Source organism: Camelina sativa, chromosome 11 (genome assembly GCF_030686135.1).
Source record: "Camelina sativa cultivar CO46 ecotype springtype chromosome 11, ASM3068613v1".
Lineage (NCBI taxonomy): Eukaryota > Viridiplantae > Streptophyta > Magnoliopsida > Brassicales > Brassicaceae > Camelina > Camelina sativa.
The window spans coordinates 14,697,816-14,717,726 of record NC_141890.1 but is presented as its reverse complement, the minus strand read 5'-3'; the positions used below and the strand labels follow the sequence as shown (position 1 = coordinate 14,717,726).

The following is a 19,911-nucleotide window of genomic DNA, read 5'->3' as shown; positions in this document are numbered from 1 at the left end:
TGTAGCAAAATTAAAACGTTTATAAAACATATTTACGTATACTGAATTACATATATATATATATATATATAGATGTTTGTGAATTTTTTTTTTTCCTTTTTTGTTCTTAAGCTAAAAAGAAAATTAACCCAAAAGAAGAAACATAATATTACAAAAAATAAGTAAGATAATATTATATTACGTACTATGTAAATCTTGCCAAAAAGAGAAGTAGAGTATAATAAAAAGAAATATGTTTTCAAAATTATTATTTTATATAGTAAATTGGTTGGAAATTAATAAACTGTATCATTGAAATTATTTTTTTAGAAAAAAGGAAAAAAAAAACACATTGGAGTCTGGATAAAATTAAATTCGGTCCATTCCAACTTGGGTGTGCTGAGCTGTATTGGATAAACGCCAAAGGAGGAGCGGTTCCGACAAACGAGGTTATCACCTTATACTGATAAGAACCTCTACTTATAACCAACTTATCAAATCACAGTCGGTGTGATAAAAACCCTGCAAAACGCATCGAAGAAAGTGGAGAACAAGTCACACTTTTTTCTTTTAATAAAAAAGAAAAAGGAAATTTTTTTAAATTTGAATTTACATAAAAAAATTTAATTGATTTATAATATTTTTCTGGGTCAGCTTTCCTTCTTTAGTTTCGAGAGACGCGAAGAAATCGAACACACACACACAAACCCTAGAAAAACCATTTTTTTTTTTTTTATAAAGAAACAAAAAACCAAAAAAAAAGACTTGAAAACCACCGATCTGGGGAATTAGCGTAACCGTCTCTCTCTCTCTCTCTCTCTCTCTCCATTACCCAGATCGCACTTGATTGAGAAAATGTCATCTCTAAGCAGAGAGTTAGTTTTCTTGATTCTTCAGTTCTTAGATGAAGAAAAGTTCAAAGAATCTGTTCACAAGTAAGTTTTTTCTTTTTTGTATTCTCGGTTATTTTGGTTTGTTATATTGGTTGTGAATTTTGATTTTTGGGTGTGTGTGTGTTTGTAAGGCTTGAGCAGGAGTCGGGGTACTTTTTCAATTTGAAGTACTTTGAAGAGAAAGCTATGCTTGGGGAGTGGGATGAAGTCGAGAAGTATCTTTCTGGTTTCACTAAGGTTGATGATAATCGTTACTCTATGAAAATTTTCTTCGAAATCAGGAAGCAAAAGTATCTCGAAGCGCTAGATCGGTAATTTTTTTATCACAATTTAGGGAATTTTTGGTTAGCTGAATTTGGATAATCACCTAACCAGAGTTTTTTTTGGTCTTGTCTTATTGGTTTGTCTGGTCTAAAGACAAAAAAATTTGATGATTATTTTTGTGGTTGAGTATGTTTTTTTTTTTTTTGTTGAGTGTGGTCTTTGCGTTTATCTTTATACATTTTTGTTTTGTTTTCAGACAAGATAGGGCAAAAGCTGTTGAGATATTAGCAAAGGACTTGAAAGTTTTTGCTACCTTTAACGAGGAGCTTTACAAGGAAATCACTCAGCTTCTTACTCTGGAGAATTTTAGGTAATTGTGTATTTTTGATAGTTTTGAAGTTCAAGGGTTGTGTCGTCAGTGGCAGCCATATGTAGTGGAGTTGAAATGTGGTGCTTTTGCTTTCCAGGGAGAATGAACAGTTATCGAAATACGGTGATACCAAATCAGCTAGGGGTATTATGCTTGGGGAGTTGAGGAAGTTGATTGAGGCTAATCCTCTGTTTAGAGAGAAGCTTGCTTTACCCACTTTCAAGGCTTCACGCCTGCGAACCTTGATCAATCAAAGGTGACCCCCCTTATTTTGATAGATATTAGTTGCTGATCTCTGTTGTGTATTTTTGATGTTTGAGTTGGTAACCACGCCACTATTTTAGTGATTTGCAAAAGTGGCACTTGGATGACTATGATATCAACCTCTGTTATCAGTTACTCTTCTATATTTTCAAGCACCTAGAAATGGAAAAACTGTCATGAGGGTCGATATAAAATGTGTCTGTTTTGTTATGCTTGTCGAGTGCAATGGCTGAAACCAGTTTATCTAGCCTATTTTCTGAACCAGCTAGTGAACTACAGGTGTCATATTAGTCATTTTCGTCATCTAAGGTATGATGCTTTTGGTAATTTGCAGCTTGAATTGGCAACATCAGCTATGTAAAAACCCAAGGCCTAATCCAGACATCAAAACGTTGTTCACTGATCACACTTGCTCACCACAAAATGGAGCCCGTGCACCCACTCCTGTTCTTCCAGTTGGTGCTGTTGCAAAGCCTTCAACATATGCTCCTCTTGGGGTACATGGTGGAGTACGATCACATACCATACAATCCAGTTATTTTTACATATTCAAGAACTTTATAAGACATTTGAGAGATGGACTTAGTTTATGAAACCATATTCTGTACAGCCTTTTCAGCCTACGTCTGCTCCCGCTCCTAACGCAAATGCTTTAGCTGGATGGATGGCAAACCCAAATCCATCTTCGTCAGTTCCTGGTGGTGTTGTGGCCTCTTCCCCATTTCCTATGCAGCCAAATCAAGGTAAATTTTGTTACTCCAATGTTTAGGCGACTTGTGACATACTGCTGCTTATGAGTTATGATGTTCTGAGTTAATATTTGGTCATGATTTATACAGTATAGAGAACCTTTTTTCATGGTTCAAAGGATTGTAATCTTGTTTTTTGTATTTGTCATATCAGGTATTGGAAAGTTGATTTTAAAAGTTTATTCCTAGTTCTGAATTCTTGTTGCTGTATTTCATGGCAGTTGCTATGCTAAAACATCCTCGTCCATCCTCAAACTCCCTTGGAATGATGGATTATCAAAGTGCTGATCACGAGCAACTTATGAAACGTTTACGGTCTGGACCAACTGGTGATGAGGTGATTAGTTTTGCTATGGTTGATCATTTACTTGATGTATTTTTACTTTCCATTATATTAATTTAGTGTTGAAAATTCTTTGACAGTCCAATTTTGGCTGTCAGATTTTCATATTAATTCATTATTATTAGAGGACTAAATATAAGTTTGCATAATTTTGTAATTACTTGTAATCATTAAGATTGGCGATAGTAAGTATCTGATGCATGCCTCATGATTTTAGCAGATTGTGCATTTCCCAGTACGAAAAGAAAACTCTCTTGTTTTGCATGTCTGTATGTATGACATCGAGTATATGGCTTGTAATTCCTATGTTTCCAGGTCACATATCCTGCTCATTCTCAGTCTGCCGTCTCACTTGATGACCTCCCTCGAAATGTAGTGAGTGCAATGCGCCAAGGGTCAGTAGTGACAAGCATGGATTTTCACCCTTCCCATCACACGTTGCTCACTGGTTAGTCTAATGCCACTATGTAGAGACTAACAGAGTTGAGCACTTGAGCTTTGTTTGGCTCATGTTTCAAGTTATAACTGTTTGTTACTTTTAGTTGGTTGTTCCAGCGGTGAAGTCACCTTGTGGGAAGTTAGATCTAGGGAGAAGGTTGTCACAGAGCCTTTCAAGATATGGAATATGGGAGCTTGTTCTGTGAACTTCCAGGTTGGTCTTTCACCTTTTCTCATCGCTTTTCTTTTCATATATTATCAATTGGATCGTATATTTATGATGTAACTAAACTGTGGACAACGTAAGAAGCTTTGTTTCTGATACATGCTTCTGTGATTTATGTTCTGTTCTGTGAAAAGAAGTTTTAAGCAATGCACCATCGACCTTTTATGTGATGATGACATCTTCACCTTGTCAATTTCCCAGGGTTCTATTGTCAAGGACCCATCAATATCTGTTAGTCGTGTATCATGGAGTCCAGATGGAAATTTGATTGGTACGCTATTTGAAGATCATCAAACATATATTTTCAATTGGATACAATGTTTGAATCTGATTCCTTTTTCTCATGTACAGGGGTTGCGTTTACTAAACATCTGATCCATATATATGCTTACCAAGGGTCTGAATTACGTCAACACCTAGAGGTATGCCTATTCCCTTTTCTAAAGTTTAACATTGTTATGGAATCTGCAAAAAGTGAAGAAATAGTTTGTTCCTGCCTATTAGATGGATGCTCATGTTGGCTGTGTGAATGACTTGGCCTTCGCCCACCCAAATAAGCAACTTTGTATCGTGACTTGTGGGGATGATAAAGTTATAAAGGTAATTAAGAAAATTCAAAACAGTGAAAATGCTGAGGCTGTTATGTCCCTTTTCTATGGCTCCCCTATATAGCTGTCTGACAGATACTTTATGAGTAGGTCTGGGATTTGAGTGGGAAGAAACTTTATACCTTTGAAGGGCACGAGGCACCAGTTTACTCCATCTGCCCTCACCAGAAAGAAAACATCCAGGTACAGCCATCTCTTGTCGATAAGTCTGAAGAAAGGGTTTTTTTTTTTTCCATTAGTTATAGCAATCTAGTTCCATTTTGGCTGCATGGGAGGTTCTATCATCTTCCGGAGTGGATTCTCTATGGGTGTAAATTAAGAGTGAAACTTTTTCCGTTTTACTTGTTTCTTAATTATTTTTCTTTTCCTTCACGCAGTTTATATTCTCAACTGCTCTTGATGGTAAGATCAAGGCTTGGCTCTATGATAATGTGGGCTCAAGAGTTGACTATGATGCACCAGGACAGTGGTGTACAACTATGCTATATAGTGCTGATGGTAGCAGGTAATTCTAATTCTTTCTTGCTCTTCGAGCAAGAACTTGAACTTGAAATAAATATAAGAAAACCCTTGATATGTGGTCTGGTTCTGAAAACTATAGAAAAGACTCAGTTGACGTGGCTCATATAAGACAGCTAAATCATATGAAAAAGTAACTTGCGTAATTTTCATTGGTGGAAGATTTTTATATAAGAATTTAGTTAGTTATCAGATTAATAGGTCGTCTGCTGGAAGTTGTGGCCATAGTAAATGTTACAGTTTCCCATTGTTTCAGATTATTTTCTTGTGGTACAAGTAAAGACGGAGATTCTTTCCTGGTTGAGTGGAATGAAAGTGAAGGTGCCATAAAGAGGACATATTTGGGCTTTAGAAAGAAAGCTTCAGGGGTGGTTCAGTTTGATACAACACGCAACCGATTCTTGGCCGTTGGTGAAGATAACCAATTAAAATTCTGGGATATGGACAATAATAATCTCTTAACAACTGTCGAGGCTGATGGAGGACTCCCGGTATGATATACAAGCTATTGCTCTTGACTACTTGTATATAAATATCTTCTCGTTTTCCTTTTTATGGTTGCATATGTTTGACTGTTCCTTACCGTGCTATGTACTGCCTATATCAGAGCCTTCCCCGATTGAGATTCAACAAGGAAGGGAACCTTCTTGCTGTTACTACAGCTGATAACGGATTTAAAATTCTTGCTAATGGGGACGGTCTGAGGACCTTAAGGGTTATGGAAGCTCGTTCTTTCGAAGCATCCAGAGCATCCACTGAGATGAAGGTTAATATTAATTCTCGTTTTTCTTAAAAAAAATTCTTGTCAGACCTTTCGTCTAAGAGAATTTACAATTTTTATTCTCGGTAATCAGGTATCCTCATCTGCAATGGTTACAAATATTGGCCCAGCTATTGGTAAAATGGAACAAATGGATATTGGCTCTCCCACAAGGCCAACCCCTATTCCTGTATGTTTTTCTATATTTCGGCTTTACATTATTTATAATCTTTCAGCAATAGATGAATATAGGGGACAGTTAGAGCCATGTATGGGTAGCAGCATATTGGCTTAATTTCTCAGTACAATTCATCCTGAGGCACTAATGGCATCACTCAAATTTACTGATTGATCAAAATCCTATATCCATGCAATGAATCAACAGCTAAAATTATTGATCTGGGATATTAGATCCGTGGCCAAACTGAAAAATGTATCTTGTTTTCTATAGTTCATAAGTTTTCCTGAACAGACAAATTGCGGCGTTGTCCTCAAACTTTGGTGTTATTATGTGTACAGAACGGAGTTGATGCAATGTCAAGAACTATGGAGAAGCCAAGAAACATGGAGTCTGTTGAAAAGTCCAAACCTTCGGAGCTCATGGAAATTGTAGATCCGGCTCAGTGCCGACAAGTGACCATGCCAGATAGCAAGGATTCTGTTAGCAAGGTTTGCTATTTATTTCCTTTATAAATTTATTCATATTCAGCTGGGGACTTCCATTGTGTATTACAATAACGGGGATTATATTTGCCATTTTCATGTTCAAGGTTGCTCGGCTTCTTTATACAAATTCGGGTGTTGGCGTTTTAGCTCTTGGAACTAATGGTGTCCAGAGACTATGGAAGTGGAGCCGCAGCGAGCAAAATCCAACTGGAAAGGTAATACAAACTTAACTTCTACTCCTCACTCAGTTTGATATCTGTATATATTACATGTATGCATATAAGTATGTGTGCTTGGATCACTTCTGTGTTCTCCCTTCCAAGTCGTTGAGATTGTAATTTTTCTTTTCAAGGCTACCGCTAGTGTCACTCCACAGCATTGGCAACCTAACAGTGGTCTCTTAATGACAAATGATGTTCCGGAGAATCCTGAGGGAACTGTTCCGTGTATAGCCCTTTCGAAGAATGACTCGTACGTAATGTCTGCTTGTGGTGGAAAGGTTTCACTGTTTAATATGATGACATTTAAGGTAAGCTTCTTTATCTATTTTTTCACCCTTTGCTCAGACAATTACGTCTTTATCATTGATGCCACATCTCGGCTTGTAGTGGAAGTAGTATCTTTTTAATAAAAAAACTTCTGCAACAGCAGCAAGAACTGATATGTGTCAAATGTGTGAACTCACTGGCATTTTCACTTTGTTCACAGGTGATGACTACTTTCATGCCACCGCCTCCTGCTTCAACGTTCCTTGCATTTCATCCTCAAGATAATAACATTATTGCAATTGGGATGGAGGATTCTACTATTCATATCTACAACGTCAGGGTAGATGAGGTAATTAATTCATCTGAGATCTTGATTACTGATTTTTGTAAAGACAAGGTATCCATATTGAGCTTTTTATTTAGTTTTGTATATAAAGGTTGTGTTGAGCTAACTGCTATAATATATCTTCTGCACTGAGTTCTTTTTTTTTGTTAGCTTTGGAGAATTGGTAATAGAATCTCTCTTTTAATCTACAGGTGAAAACAAAGTTGAAAGGCCACCAAAAGCACATCACTGGTTTAGCATTTTCTGCGGCTCTAAATATTCTAGTTTCATCTGGTGCTGATGCCCAGGTATGCTAAGCTGTTAATTTTCTTGGTACTGCTATTGAGCTTTCACCAAACTTGGTTGTAACTGTATGGACCTCTCTATGCTATAGCTAATCTTTTGGAGTGCTGATTCATGGGAGAAGAAGAAATCTTCAGCTATCCCACTACCAGCTGGAAAGTCACCAGTAGGTGACACTCGTGTCCAGTTCCACAACGACCAGGTCCATTTACTGGTTTCTCATGAGACACAGATAGCCATATATGACGGTTCAAAGATGGAGTGCATTCAGAAGGTACAAAAATAATATGTTTCACTAATACCAGTGAAGTGTATTTAAAGTATATTTTCCTGTTTAAGGCACACGTATGCTTCTAGTATCCTGTACAAATAGTTCTACGTCATTCGTTGTTTAATTAAGTTGATATTTTTCTCTTGTGATTGCATTTTACTAGCATTATTTGACAACATTGTCTCATTTTCGCTTATTTCTCATTTTAATAATTTTTGTTGTTGTCTCCTATTTTGCAGTGGGTGCCACAAGAATCGCTATCATCACCCATAACCTGCGCATCGTACTCGTGCAACAGTCAACTGGTTTACGCATCATTTGCGGATGGAAACATCGGAGTCTTCGATGCTGAATACTTGAGACTCAGATGTCGCATTGCCCCATCAGCCTACATGCCACAACCCACACAAAACAGGTTAGTTAACCTTAAAAGTCTTATTACACATGAACCTTGCAACTACTTGAAGCTTTCTAATCGTCCTGACAAAATTTTGTTTCTCATTCTGCAAATTAGTGCTCCAATCATGCCACTGGTAATTACTGCTCACCCTCAAGAACCGAACCAAATAGCTGTTGGACTCTCTGATGGGTCGGTAAAAGTTCTCGAAACCCCAGAACCTTTTAGAAGATGGGGCGTTGCAGAGAAAGCAGGGACGGAAAATGGACGGCCTTCAAGTGCGTCGGTGGCTAATAACTCTGGTTCAGATCAGATTCAAAGGTAGAAAAAAAGGAAGAAAAAGATGACAGATAAAGTTAGTTGGGTTTCTTCTTTGTTAGTGTAAATCTGTTATAGCTTTGGTCTTTTGTGTTGGGGACAAGTAAAACGCTTTAGAGTAAAACCCAGAAGAACTCAGTAGCTGTAGTTTCGTTTTGTTAGTTTTTTTAATGAATGCATCTTGTCAAAGTTTCCATTAGTTGTCATGTCAGAGACGGAGACAAGAATATTGGTTGATCTGATATTGTCGAAAGTACGCAAATTCCACAAGATTAAGAGGTCCAATTCATGCTTTTGAACTAATTTAATCATCGTGCTCAGATACATGTACATTTGTCACATGAGATAAAACACAAATTGACAGGAATTGTGAAAATAAAATGAGATGATAACACCTGATACAATATTTGAAAATTCCCACGATATACCCTTTCTACGAACACACCATCAACTGAAACAACTTAGAAATACGTATGTAACTAAACTGGTATGACTAAATTTGAACTCACCCAAACCTACTGTTTCTCAGACAAGAGGTAAATGATGTTATCTTCTTTCTTCTTTTCTTTCTGAAAATTTAAATGATGTTATCTTATTAATTTCTGCTTATTTTTCTGCTTGGTATGCCTATTTTCTATCTTGTTTTGGTGACTTGAATCTGCTTTTAAGATTTATGTCTGAATGATCAGTGGTCTTGTTTCACGAATTTGGTTAGTTTTTAGTTGTCATCCACAAACTTGAATCATAGTTATGGGTTTCTGTAATTGTCTTTTAAGAAAAGTGTCGTTTGGTGTTTGAATGTAATCATATTTAACTTCAAGGATGATTGATGCCACACTAGAACTGTCCATATTCAATTGGGTTTTAGATAATTTCTATACGAATGTTCAAATTTATGATTGTGGGTTCCTGGCTTCTTGTGATGGTCCCTCATCGGTGATTGTTGACTTCTGTGTTCTTATGGTGGAGCAGGAGAGAAGTTATGGCTGAAGGAGTTATCTTGTTTGGAATTGAGAAGCTTTGGGATCTTGTGAGTCGAGAATCAGAGCAGTTCCAAGGAGTTCATGAGCAAGTTTCCGAACTAAAACGTCAGCTGGGAAGGTTACAGTCTTTGTTGAAAGATGCAGATGCCAAGAAACATGAAAGTGAAAGGGTGAGAAACTTTTTGGAAGATATCAAAGACATTGTTTATGATGATGCTGAGGATATAAATGAAACCTTTCTTATGAAAGAAGGAAGAATAAAAGAAAAAGGGATCAAGAAGCGTGTCACCAAACTTGCTTCCATCTTACTCGATCATCGGAAGATAGTTTCAGATATCAAAAGGAATAACTAAGAGGATATCCGATGTGATGTGATTACATCAATGCAGAGTTTTGGAATACTACAGATGATTGAGTGTGGACGTTCATTGTCCCTTGAAGATAAAACAAAGAGAAATCCGACATACATATCCTAACAATTCTGAAACGATCTTGTGGGGATGAATCAAAGTGTTGAAGATATGGTTGCTGAATTGGTGGGATATGATAACATTCAAGTGTTTCTATATCCGGGATGGGAGGTATTGGTAAAACCACTCTGGTCATACAAGTTTTTTATCATGACAGAGTACGACGTCATTTTGACGGATTCGCATGGATCTGTGTTTCACAACAGTTTACACATAAGCATGTTTGGCAAAGAATCTTGCAAGATCTTAGACCAGATGATGAGGAGATTCTAGAGATGGATGAGTTTACACGTCAGGGTAAACTCTTTCAGTTGTTGGAGACTGACAGATATTTGATTGTCCTAGATGATATAAGGAAAGCAGAAGACTAGGATCGAATTAAAGAAGTGTTTCCACAGAAAAGAGGTGACTTCTTATCAAAAAAAATGCAGTGTTTCTCTGTACACATTCGGTCATAATCTTAAATCAGAAATATTTTGCAGGTTGGAAGATGCTACTTACTTCCCGCAAAGAAAGTGTTGGTTTACATGCAGATCTGACATGCTTTTCCTTTAGGCCTAGAAGCCTTACTCCTGAACAAAGTTGGACTCTATGCCAAAGACTAACATTTCCTAGGAGAGACGAAGCAGGTATACTTTAAGATATAAAATTCAGGATGTTGTATACATTTTTTTTTTTTTTTCTTGTTGAACAGAATTATTAAGATGTTTATCTCCACAATCCTCTACACTAGTTGACTAGAATATCTCCTACACGGCCAGTTCTCTTAGGAAGTGATGTAATTAGGCAATATCTTTATTTTAAGGCTCAAAACTAGAAAGATAATACTTTGTGATGATATGCAGAATACATGGTTGATGAAGAGCTGGAAATCATGGGTAAGGAAATGGTTACCTATTGTGGAGGACTACCATTAGCTGTTAAAGTGTTGGGAGGGTTGTTAGCTACGAAACGTACAGTTCTCAAATGGAAAAGAGTACATGAAAATATTGGACTCCATATCATAAGAGGATCTGGCTTGCATTTCAATTTGGTTTACCGAGTATTGTCTTTGAGCTATGAAGATTTGCCAATGGGTTTAAAGCATTGCTTCCTTTACTTCGCCCATTTTCCCGAAGCCTACAAGATAGATGTGGAGACATTGTTTAATTAATGGGCTTCAGAAGGAGTTATAATGATCGATCGAGGAACCATTCGAGATATTGTAGACGGCTACCTAGAAGAGTTAGTGAGAAGAAATATGGTTATTTCTGAAAGAAATTATTTGACTTCGAGGATTGAGTCTTGTCATATGCATGACATCATGAGAGGAGTTTTTTTATCTAAAGCCGAAGAAGAGAACTTTCTACAAATTGTCAAAGTCCCTACATCTGTGCACACTCGCTGTGCATAGTAGTAAGGCATTTGAAATGATGGGACATGAAAAAACTAAGAAAGTTAGATCTCTTTTGTATTTCAAGACCAAGGAAGAAGCTCTGATACAATCATTTCTAGACTTTGGGAGTTTACCAGTTCTATAAGTGTCCATGGGGTTTCAGTTCATGTGCCAAATTTCTTGAAAGAGCTGCGAGAATTAAAGTACCTTATCTTACCTTTTCTAATGGATGTTAAAACAAAATTAGAACTGTGTGATCTGGTGAACCTGGAGACCTTGAGTGGTTACTCACTAGAGAACAATAGTGTGAAGGACCTTCGTGGTATGACCAATCTCAGAACTCTCACTGTCCGTTCCCTTGATGGTTGTACTTTAGAAACCTTGTCTTCATCTCTCTTCAAATCAAGAGAGCTCGAGCAGCTTTCATTGTTATGCATGATGGCCATAACAAAGGGAAACTTGTTCTTGATTCCATTCCTTGCAAAGTTTTAACGGTGGGCATATGCATATACCAAGACTGCTTGAACAACATCGATTCCCTCCAAACCTTGCACACATCATATGTATACGGTATTGCTGCATGGAAGAGGGTCCAATGCCGATTCTAGAGAAGTTGCTTCACTTGAAGTGGGTTGAATTATCATACCGTGCTTTCACTGGAACGAGAATGGTGTGCTCAAAAGCGGGTTTCCTCAGTTTCATGTGCTGAAATTATATGGACTATATGATTTGGAAGAGTGGGTAGTAGAAGAAGGCTCGATGTCGTGTCTTCATACTTTGACTATAAATGAATGCAGAAGTTTAAAAGAGCTTCCAGATGGACTCAAGTACTTAACATCCTTAAAAGAAATGACCATTGCGGGTATATATATGATGGGATGGAAGGAGAAATTGTCTGAAGGAGGACAAAACTACTACAAAGTCCAACACATTCCTCTTGTTCAATATATGAGAGAATATGCAGATTGAACAATATGAGGTAACGCTTTGTGTAACCAAAACATGAGACAATATATTTTGAATTTTTCCTCGGATTATAAGGATTTGTCGAGTTTGTAGCTTAAAATAGTTTAAATAGTACTGTTTGATATGGACCGATGACTTTAGTAGGTCGGTATTATATGTGGTTTAAATAGTTTAGATTTTGGTTTACATTTAACAGAAACCAGTAAAGACAAAACCATCAAACCTAAAATTAAGATCATTATAGATGGATTATATCATGAATGAGTGGATCCATTAAAAAGGTTAAGGTTGTTGATGAAGACAAAACTATCAAACCTAAAATTAAGATCATTATAGAGTGTTGTTCCATTATTATGGTTAAGATTTTCCAATCTGTTCATATCTCTAAAGTAAAGTGTTTCCGTTGAGTCGAACAAAAGAATATATATATTTCTGTTGTTTCACTTGAATCTATTCTCAACATTTAACATGACAATTTCGTGTTTTTTTTTTTTTTTTGGAGTTTATTTCTTAATTATTAACACAAAATAAAACTCAAAATGATTGCCAAAGAGATCAAATCACAACTGAAAAAATGTATTTATTTTTGATTTTGATGAAGATTCAAACTGAAATTGAAGTAATTTTTTTATAACAAAAGAATGTTCTTATTTTTCTCTATTTTTTTTTTTGTTATTAGTATAGATTGTTTTTGGTTTATGAATTTTTTATAATGGAAGGTATGAATTTATTCATTTGATTAAATACTGTAAATAACAAAATCTCATAATAAAAAGCATCTTTGACTGCTCTTCTCAATTAATAAATCCCTAACCCAAAAAAAATCTAAAACCCTAAAACATAATAATAATAAACATAATAACCATTGAGGCCCTTTTTTCAAACTGCGTCACACAGAAGACGAAGAGACGAAGAAGAAGAAGAAGAAGACCAAACGCTAATCATCATCATCATCCCCAACTACTTTTTTATATTCTCTATCGCCGGCGCCTGAAAAAATGTCGACTACCCGTAGGATCCGCGGCGAGAATCGGTTTTACAACCCTCCTCCGATGAGAAAACTTCAACAGGAGCGTGAGAAGAAGCGACTTGAAGCGGAGGAGGAGGAAAAGAAGAAGTTGAACGCTAAGGATAAGATTCTCGATCGCCAGATTAAGTCCAGGGACAAGGAAGTTAAGAAACCCGACGAGTGCTCTACCTCTGATTCCTCTCTTGTACCGGGTCGGGTCTCCTCCTCCACCACCACCGGCACTTCCTCCAATTTGGGCCGGTTTATCGAGTGCACCACTCCCGTTGTCTCTACCCAATACTTGCCTCTGGTAATTTTACTTCTTGAGGTTTATTCAATATTTCAATTGGATTTAGGGAAGTTTCAGAATCCAATTTCAAATTCCTTTTCCATTGCACATTTTGGTAATTGAAGACCGTTCTTTTGGGAACGATCATGCTCTTATTGGATTTAGGGTTATTGGATAGACTTTAGAGAATCTAGACGAGATGTTGTTGTTGTTGTACTTACTTATAGTTTCTGTGTTCTTCAGAGAAGCATTAAAGGGTGGAGAACCCGGGAACCAGAGCACTGTCCTTACTTCTTGCTTAATGATTTGTGGGATTCGTTTGAGGAGTGGAGTGCCTATGGTGTTGGGGTTCCTCTTCTCTTGAATGGGATCGATTCGGTTGTTCAGTATTATGTTCCTTATCTCTCTGGAATTCAGCTTTATGAAGACCCATCTAGAGTTTCAATAAGTAAGAGGTGAGTTTCAATATCATTTTGCGTATGTTTTATTTGTCTCCTTATCAACCATTAGTATGAGAGTTATCTGGTTCTTAGTTATTGAAGAGCTCAACTGATATTTATCAGTTGAGTTTTTTGTCAATTATATATTCTGAAATGAAGCCACATCTTTCTTGGGTTGTTCTTAATCTTCGTTATTTAGGACGATCGAAAACCATTTCTTAGACGTTCTGTGCTACTTAACCTAGAGATGTACATTTGGATGACTAAAAACACAACTTACATGCTCTCAAATACTAGTCAGTGGTCTGCATTATGAAGATCAGCAAATCATGGGAACGCTGTAGGAACTAGAGTTCAAGTATGTAATGGTGTTGAATTACAAATTTGTCTGGTCTCTTGGGCTTTCTCCTTAATTTCCAATTTTTTTTTCTGCCTTTTAGATAAAACCGTTGTTTTGGTGTATGTTCTTTAACAGGAGGCCTGGTGAAGAAAGTGATGGTGACTCGCCTAGAGACATGAGTAGCGATGGCAGTAATGACTGTAGAGAACTTTCTCAGAGTTTATACAGAGCCTCTTTGGAAGAGAAACCTTGCATTGGTTCATCGAGTGATGAGAGTGAGGCTAGCAGTAACTCTCCTGGTGACCTTGTCTTTGAGTATCTTGAAGCTGCTATGCCATTTGGCCGTGAACCATTGACTGACAAGGTAAGCTTATTGTCTCTATACATGTAACAAAAGTGGCTCGACCTCTATTAGCATGTTACACTCACATGGTGTTCCGACGAAAATGTTCTGTTCTGTCTCATAATAATGTTTAACCTTACTATTTCAGATCTCAAACCTGTCATCACAGTTTCCAGCACTCAGAACATACAGGAGCTGCGATCTATCACCTTCCAGTTGGGTCTCTGTAGCTTGGTATTGCATCTAACCTGTCCTTTCCCACATTTTTATGAGTTTATTTTTCCAGATCGCTCTCTCTAAATCGTATATCTTCTCTTTCTGTGAAGGTACCCAATATACCGAATACCATTAGGTCAATCGTTACAAAACCTCGACGCTTGCTTTTTAACATTCCACTCCTTATCAACACCCTGTCGAGGTAAGTCATCTCGGCATATATAAATCATAGTCTGGCTTATTATAAAACATTCCGAATCACACTGTTATATATTATTTTGTAAAAAGGTTCAAGCAATGAGGAAGGTCGAAGCTCAAGCAAATCGGTTGCGTCATCGAAGCTTCCATTGCCGACTTTTGGTCTAGCCTCCTACAAGTTTAAGCTGTCGGTGTGGAGCCCAGAGAGTGACGCTGACGAGAACCAGAGAGTCGGGACGCTGCTACAAGCAGCTGAAGAGTGGCTCAGGCGATTGAAGGTGATCCTACCAGACTTTAGACACTTCATAACGCATAGTGGTTCTGCGAGAAGATGATATTTAATAGTCGTTTCCTAAAACTATAAATAACGAGAGTGATATATAGCAAAAGTGAAGCATCTTTGAGCAACTTTTGTTTGTTTTTTTGAAGGGGAAAATGAGAATCTGTATAGACACTGATGATCGTAAATTTGTGTTTTATTACTGTGGAAACTTGTTATCGTGTAATTGACACAGTTCGGAAGTAAAAAAAGAGTTTATCGAAGAGAGATTTTTTTGTTATATGTTTGTTATAATTTTGTAAAGTTGTAACTGTACTGGTGTGGTTAAATTAGAGATAAGGGTTTGAATGGTGACTGCGGTTTTGGTTGTGCGGGGAAAGTGGTTCTAGAGTGCGGTACGTATCAACTGCGGTACAAGCGGTTTGCAGGACAAGTGCGGTTTATACAAAATAAACGAGACAGAATGATATTTGATTGGTGAAAAAACTATTTGGAGTTCAGTATTTATTGTGTGAATGGTAAAAAAAGAAAAGCGGTGCGGATTACATATATTATAAATAAATTTATTAATAATTAGTATGTTTGTATATTATTGTATGTTATGAATTAATAATAAAAATAATTATATTTATAAACCTTAAATACTATAGTTGATCAAAAAGTTATTTTTTTTTGGACATATTGATAAAAAGTTCAACTATAAAAAGATACAATTTTTTTTAAAAAATTATTGATTACTTTGATTTTTCCATAAATATTTGCAATAGTATCTCTTATTTGCGTCATAGCTTCTCTATCTGTTATCTCTGTTGCATCCATGCCACCAATATCATGCTCAAATTTTGGTTGTTGTTCGTCTCAGTCATTACATCTGCAAAATCTGCATCCGAGAAATTTGAAATCCTGATGAAATTATGTAGTCCCACTGTAGCCATTACCACTCTTTTCTGAATTTGAACATTATATCTTGGAAAATCAGAAAGTATTCTCCACTTCTTCTTCCAAACTCCAAACGTTCTTTCAATAACAGAACATAAAGATGCATGACATTGGTTGAACAATTCATGTTTATTCCTTGGAGGAGGACCAGAATGAAACTGGGACATATGATATCTCATAACTCGATTTCGTGATGATCTATAAGGAGCAAGAAATTCTTGTTTGTTTGGATAACCAGAATCAACGAGATAATACTTATCTGATGGAGGCAAAGGAAACTCGGTTTCACTTTGTTGTGCCATTTGCAGAACATCTGTATCGTGGCATGATCCTGGTGTTCCATTCCAGATATATGTGAATAACATATTCAAATCACATATTGCCATGATGTTCAATGATGCATTATCGTGCCGATTCCAATACATTCCTTGTAACCCAGGCTTTACTTTGACGCATACATGAGTCTCATCCATAGCTCCAACGAATCCATTAAAATATGGCCAATATCTTCGGTCTACCTGAAGTCTTTCAGGAATTCGATAGAGTTCTTGTCTTGTTGGAGTTCTAATATAATCACATGCCAATAACTCAGTTGCCGTAAGAACTTCCCTAAATTTTCTCTGTACAGTTTCTTGATTTCGGCCAAATCTCAAACCAACATCTCTTTGAACTTCATTGTGCCCACATATCTGTAAAAACATAGCCACACTTTCTTCAATACTTATATTTAATGTTGGTTGTAGACCATAATTTGTTTGCAACATATTACACAATGTCGTGAAACATGGAAGTGACATCCGTAATAACTGAAGACAAGCAGCAACATCATGTTGTAGTCGATGCCATATATTTCTCCATCCCAAACCTCCATCAGTTTGGGCTGGTGCTCTTTGAAAATATCGATCATAATAAGCCAAAGCTGGTTGAATTACTAACTCTTCAAACTGTTCATTTTCCAAATTCCACAATTCAACTCTCTCTTCGTAACTTAAATTGTTTGGGTCTTGTGATCGCAACTGACATATACGAAATGCCTGAAATTACAAACGATATTTCATTAAAGATAAATTATTTTAAAATCTCACAAAATACATAAAATTCAAAAATTAACATATAAAATATAAATCACAAAAAAACATAAGCGATATTGATTAAGCACGGTATTATTCATCTCCTACATCACTTTGATGACTTTCATTTGGTTCTTGTGGGGTTCCCCAAATATTGAAAAGGCCTCTTGGTCTAGGTGTTTGTGGCATTCGTCCAGATTCAAAATAATTAGTGAAATCGAGACCAGCTGAAGTTTCGTGTTGAGTATTCCCTACATTTTCACCTTGGTCACCTAGTGAAAATCCATATTGAATATTTGTTGGAGTTGTCCCAGATGAACCGCCTTGCTGAAAATTTGGTGTTTGTTGCCACGAATGTAAGTTCGATGGTGTGCTCCACTGTGAAGTATTAGGTGGTGTTCCCCACTGTGGATGAGCATTTGGTGGTGTGCCCCACTGTGGAGCATTTGGTGGTGTGCCCCATTGTGGATGAGTATTTGGTGGTGTGCCCCACTGTGGAGCATTTGGTGGTGTGCCCCATTGTTGATAACCAGGATCTCAACCACCAAGTGGATTTTGCCCTCCTAAATTATTACCTACAGATGATGGACTACCAGATGATAAACCTCCTGAATGCGGACTCCCAAATGAATGACCTGAGCTTAATTGTTTGGGCACATCTTGGTTGTTTCGTGTAACACCAGTCATAGCTTCTAGCAATTGTAGCTTATCTTCGTCAGTGCTTCCTGCTATGTCAATAAAATACTTACGCCAAAAAACAAACTCCTTAATTGCGTTAATGCATGCCCAATAAAATTTTATGTACTTTGGTAGGTCTAGCGAAATGAATATTGCTTCCGCTTATTTAAATTCGTCATAATCATCTTGGTCAAAACCGCCAGGACGAAGTTGTTGAAAACTTTGTCGTTGAAATTCTCTGTACCCAGCGATGGTGTCTTGTACAGTTGTTTCAATAGATACTCGGGAGCTTCCCTCAGATCTTTGTATGTTACTCCCACGTCTAGCTGTCGACTGCAAATTTAGTCTACTGCGTTGTTGGGTTCTGGGAGCGGAGTGTTGTAAGGTTTCATCGTCATCAATAGTAACACGATACACTTCTTCTTCTTCTTCTTGTGTCTCAGGAACTTGTGTTTGTGGTTCGTCATCACTTTCGGCATCTGAGTCATAAAGATTCTCATCTCCATCTCCATGCTCGTTAAGCAATTGTTCTCTTCTTTGACGAGAGGAGTGTTGAGATTGTGATTGAACATCATGTAATGCGAGACATCGTTTCATCACATCCCAAAACTCAGGCGGTTTTCGGTTGAAACTTTTTGTTAATTTGCAGCCCTAAAACTAAAGTGGATTAGTTTTAAAACCTAAATTTTTATACGTAAGTTGATAAGCAGAAAGATAATGTGTACTTACAAACTCTTGGTCCACCCACCATGATTCAAATGCATATATCATAGATGTATCAGGATCAACCGTTATCCCAGTTTTATGCATAAGAACCTTCCATCTTTTATAGTTTTTTTTTGAATTCATCCAGCTTGTTTTTGAAGAAACCATAAGTTATATCCATGTTGAACGCTTGATTGAACTTTTTAACCATATACTCTCTACCAATCGCAGTAGGATTTTTAAGAGTGTAATTAGACATGACAATTGCTTCGTCAAACACTTGAATTAATGTTTCTTCTTGGATGTGCGACCATTTGTACTTGTCTTTGTTCTACATATATCGTTTATACAATATTAATAACCAAGTAAATTTTAACTAATATAATATTTTCTAAAAAGGCAAAACATATATTTACCCGTACTGTTTTTTCTGTAGGAGAAGTTGTAATTTCACTTGGATTTGCTCGTCTGGAAGGATTTGTATTTCGTCGACGATTAGATGACATATCTACATTCATAATAATTAAATAATATGTTATAATATTCACTAAAAATACGTTTCGGAATATATATATGTTCCCCCGATGATGAGACATTATTTGATAAAATAATTAAATTGTTAACAAAAAAAGATATATTTTCCAAAAAATACAATCGTAACTTTTTTTTTAAAACCAGTTACTTATATAAAAAGGGCAGCTATAATGGCTGAGAACAACAAATATTATAATTGTTATATATACTTAGGCATATATGTGTGTTATGTATAATATATATATATATATATATATATATATATATTTGCACATGATATCTTATGAAAAAATTTACATATTTTAGAAAATTTATAATAATAGTAAATATTACAAAATTAATCTGAGAAGCAAATTATTACTTTTTATAATATTAGAATCTTTATACATTTAATTATATATATTTGGTATAAAATATATGAAGTACATAACTTATTCTAAACTATTTATAAATTGATTAAAGTACATAAGTTATAACTTTAATAAATATTTCAGTTATTTAAGTTATTTTTGTTGGATAAAAATTATGTTAATAGCATCTAATTTAAAAATAAATAATGTGATGATCAATTCAAATTTCTTAATAACCAAAAAAATACAGTTTTAAATTTATAATTTTGTGATAACAATAATAATTAAATTATAAAATAAATTACCTTCAAAGTGATGATCCTATTTTCTGGAGAGAAGAAGAAAAAAAGAAAAGGAACAAAAAAGATAGAGATATATTTTTTTATGTGTATTCATTCGTTTGCTTTCTTACTTTTTATATACAACTTCTATTATTTTTAAAAAAAAATTATTATTTAGAGAATGCAATTTTATTGGACCGTTAGGTTTTGTGCAGACTATAAAATTGAAGTGCGTTATTCTATCTCTTATATATTATTGTTGTT

General features: G+C 36.0%; 2 protein-coding genes and 2 pseudogenes across 4 annotated transcripts; 3 read left to right on the top strand and 1 right to left on the bottom strand.

Annotated features, from left to right (window-relative positions):
* The first annotated feature begins 467 nt into the window (after positions 1-467).
* LOC104732028 (topless-related protein 2) lies at positions 468-8,370 on the top strand. The gene is made up of 25 exons (XM_087471824.1): positions 468-914; positions 1,004-1,183; positions 1,393-1,506; positions 1,604-1,762; positions 2,105-2,279; positions 2,381-2,513; positions 2,741-2,856; positions 3,178-3,310; positions 3,405-3,514; positions 3,728-3,797; positions 3,878-3,948; positions 4,031-4,126; positions 4,225-4,317; positions 4,512-4,639; positions 4,910-5,144; positions 5,261-5,419; positions 5,508-5,603; positions 5,933-6,082; positions 6,184-6,294; positions 6,432-6,608; positions 6,788-6,916; positions 7,105-7,200; positions 7,287-7,469; positions 7,706-7,881; positions 7,981-8,370. The coding sequence occupies exons 1-25, from the start codon at positions 835-837 to the stop codon at positions 8,186-8,188; spliced, it is 3,378 nt and encodes a 1,125-aa protein (XP_087327950.1). The 5' UTR covers positions 468-834; the 3' UTR covers positions 8,189-8,370.
* Positions 8,371-9,121: 751 nt separating this feature from the next.
* Positions 9,122-12,118, top strand: LOC104723530 (putative disease resistance RPP8-like protein 2; annotated as a pseudogene). The gene is made up of 3 exons (XR_015571106.1): positions 9,122-10,039; positions 10,117-10,263; positions 10,480-12,118. The product of XR_015571106.1 is annotated as a putative disease resistance RPP8-like protein 2 (transcript).
* A 651-nt stretch (positions 12,119-12,769) lies between these two features.
* On the top strand, positions 12,770-15,353 carry LOC104723529 (uncharacterized). Of its 2 annotated transcripts, XM_087470892.1 has the most exons (7): positions 12,843-13,294; positions 13,517-13,728; positions 13,913-14,071; positions 14,189-14,417; positions 14,545-14,630; positions 14,723-14,814; positions 14,901-15,353. In XM_087470892.1, the coding sequence occupies exons 4-7, from the start codon at positions 14,229-14,231 to the stop codon at positions 15,143-15,145; spliced, it is 612 nt and encodes a 203-aa protein (XP_087327018.1). In that variant the 5' UTR covers positions 12,843-13,294; positions 13,517-13,728; positions 13,913-14,071; positions 14,189-14,228; the 3' UTR covers positions 15,146-15,353. The 2 variants fall into 2 exon arrangements, with proteins under 2 accessions (XP_010440212.1, XP_087327018.1); XM_010441910.3 differs by lacking the exon at positions 13,913-14,071 and having other exon boundaries at positions 12,770-13,294.
* Positions 15,354-17,914: 2,561 nt separating this feature from the next.
* On the bottom strand, positions 17,915-18,741 carry LOC147934004 (uncharacterized; annotated as a pseudogene).
* Positions 18,742-19,911: the final 1,170 nt, after the last annotated feature.

What these genes read in the sequence shown, in the direction of transcription:
- LOC104732028 (XM_087471824.1), top strand. Translation starts at nt 835, where the DNA reads ATGTCATCTCTAAGCAGAGAGTTAGTTTTCTTGATTCTTCAGTTCTTA. An exon ending in TCCTATGCAGCCAAATCAAG is followed by an intron (nt 2,514 to 2,740) that starts GTAAATTTTGTT and finishes ATTTCATGGCAG; the next exon opens with TTGCTATGCTAAAACATCCT. An exon ending in TATAGTGCTGATGGTAGCAG is followed by an intron (nt 4,640 to 4,909) that starts GTAATTCTAATT and finishes CCATTGTTTCAG; the next exon opens with ATTATTTTCTTGTGGTACAA.
- LOC104723529 (XM_010441910.3), top strand. Translation starts at nt 12,974, where the DNA reads ATGTCGACTACCCGTAGGATCCGCGGCGAGAATCGGTTTTACAACCCT. An exon ending in AGAGTTTCAATAAGTAAGAG is followed by an intron (nt 13,729 to 14,188) that starts GTGAGTTTCAAT and finishes GTTCTTTAACAG; the next exon opens with GAGGCCTGGTGAAGAAAGTG. An exon ending in AGTTGGGTCTCTGTAGCTTG is followed by an intron (nt 14,631 to 14,722) that starts GTATTGCATCTA and finishes CTTTCTGTGAAG; the next exon opens with GTACCCAATATACCGAATAC.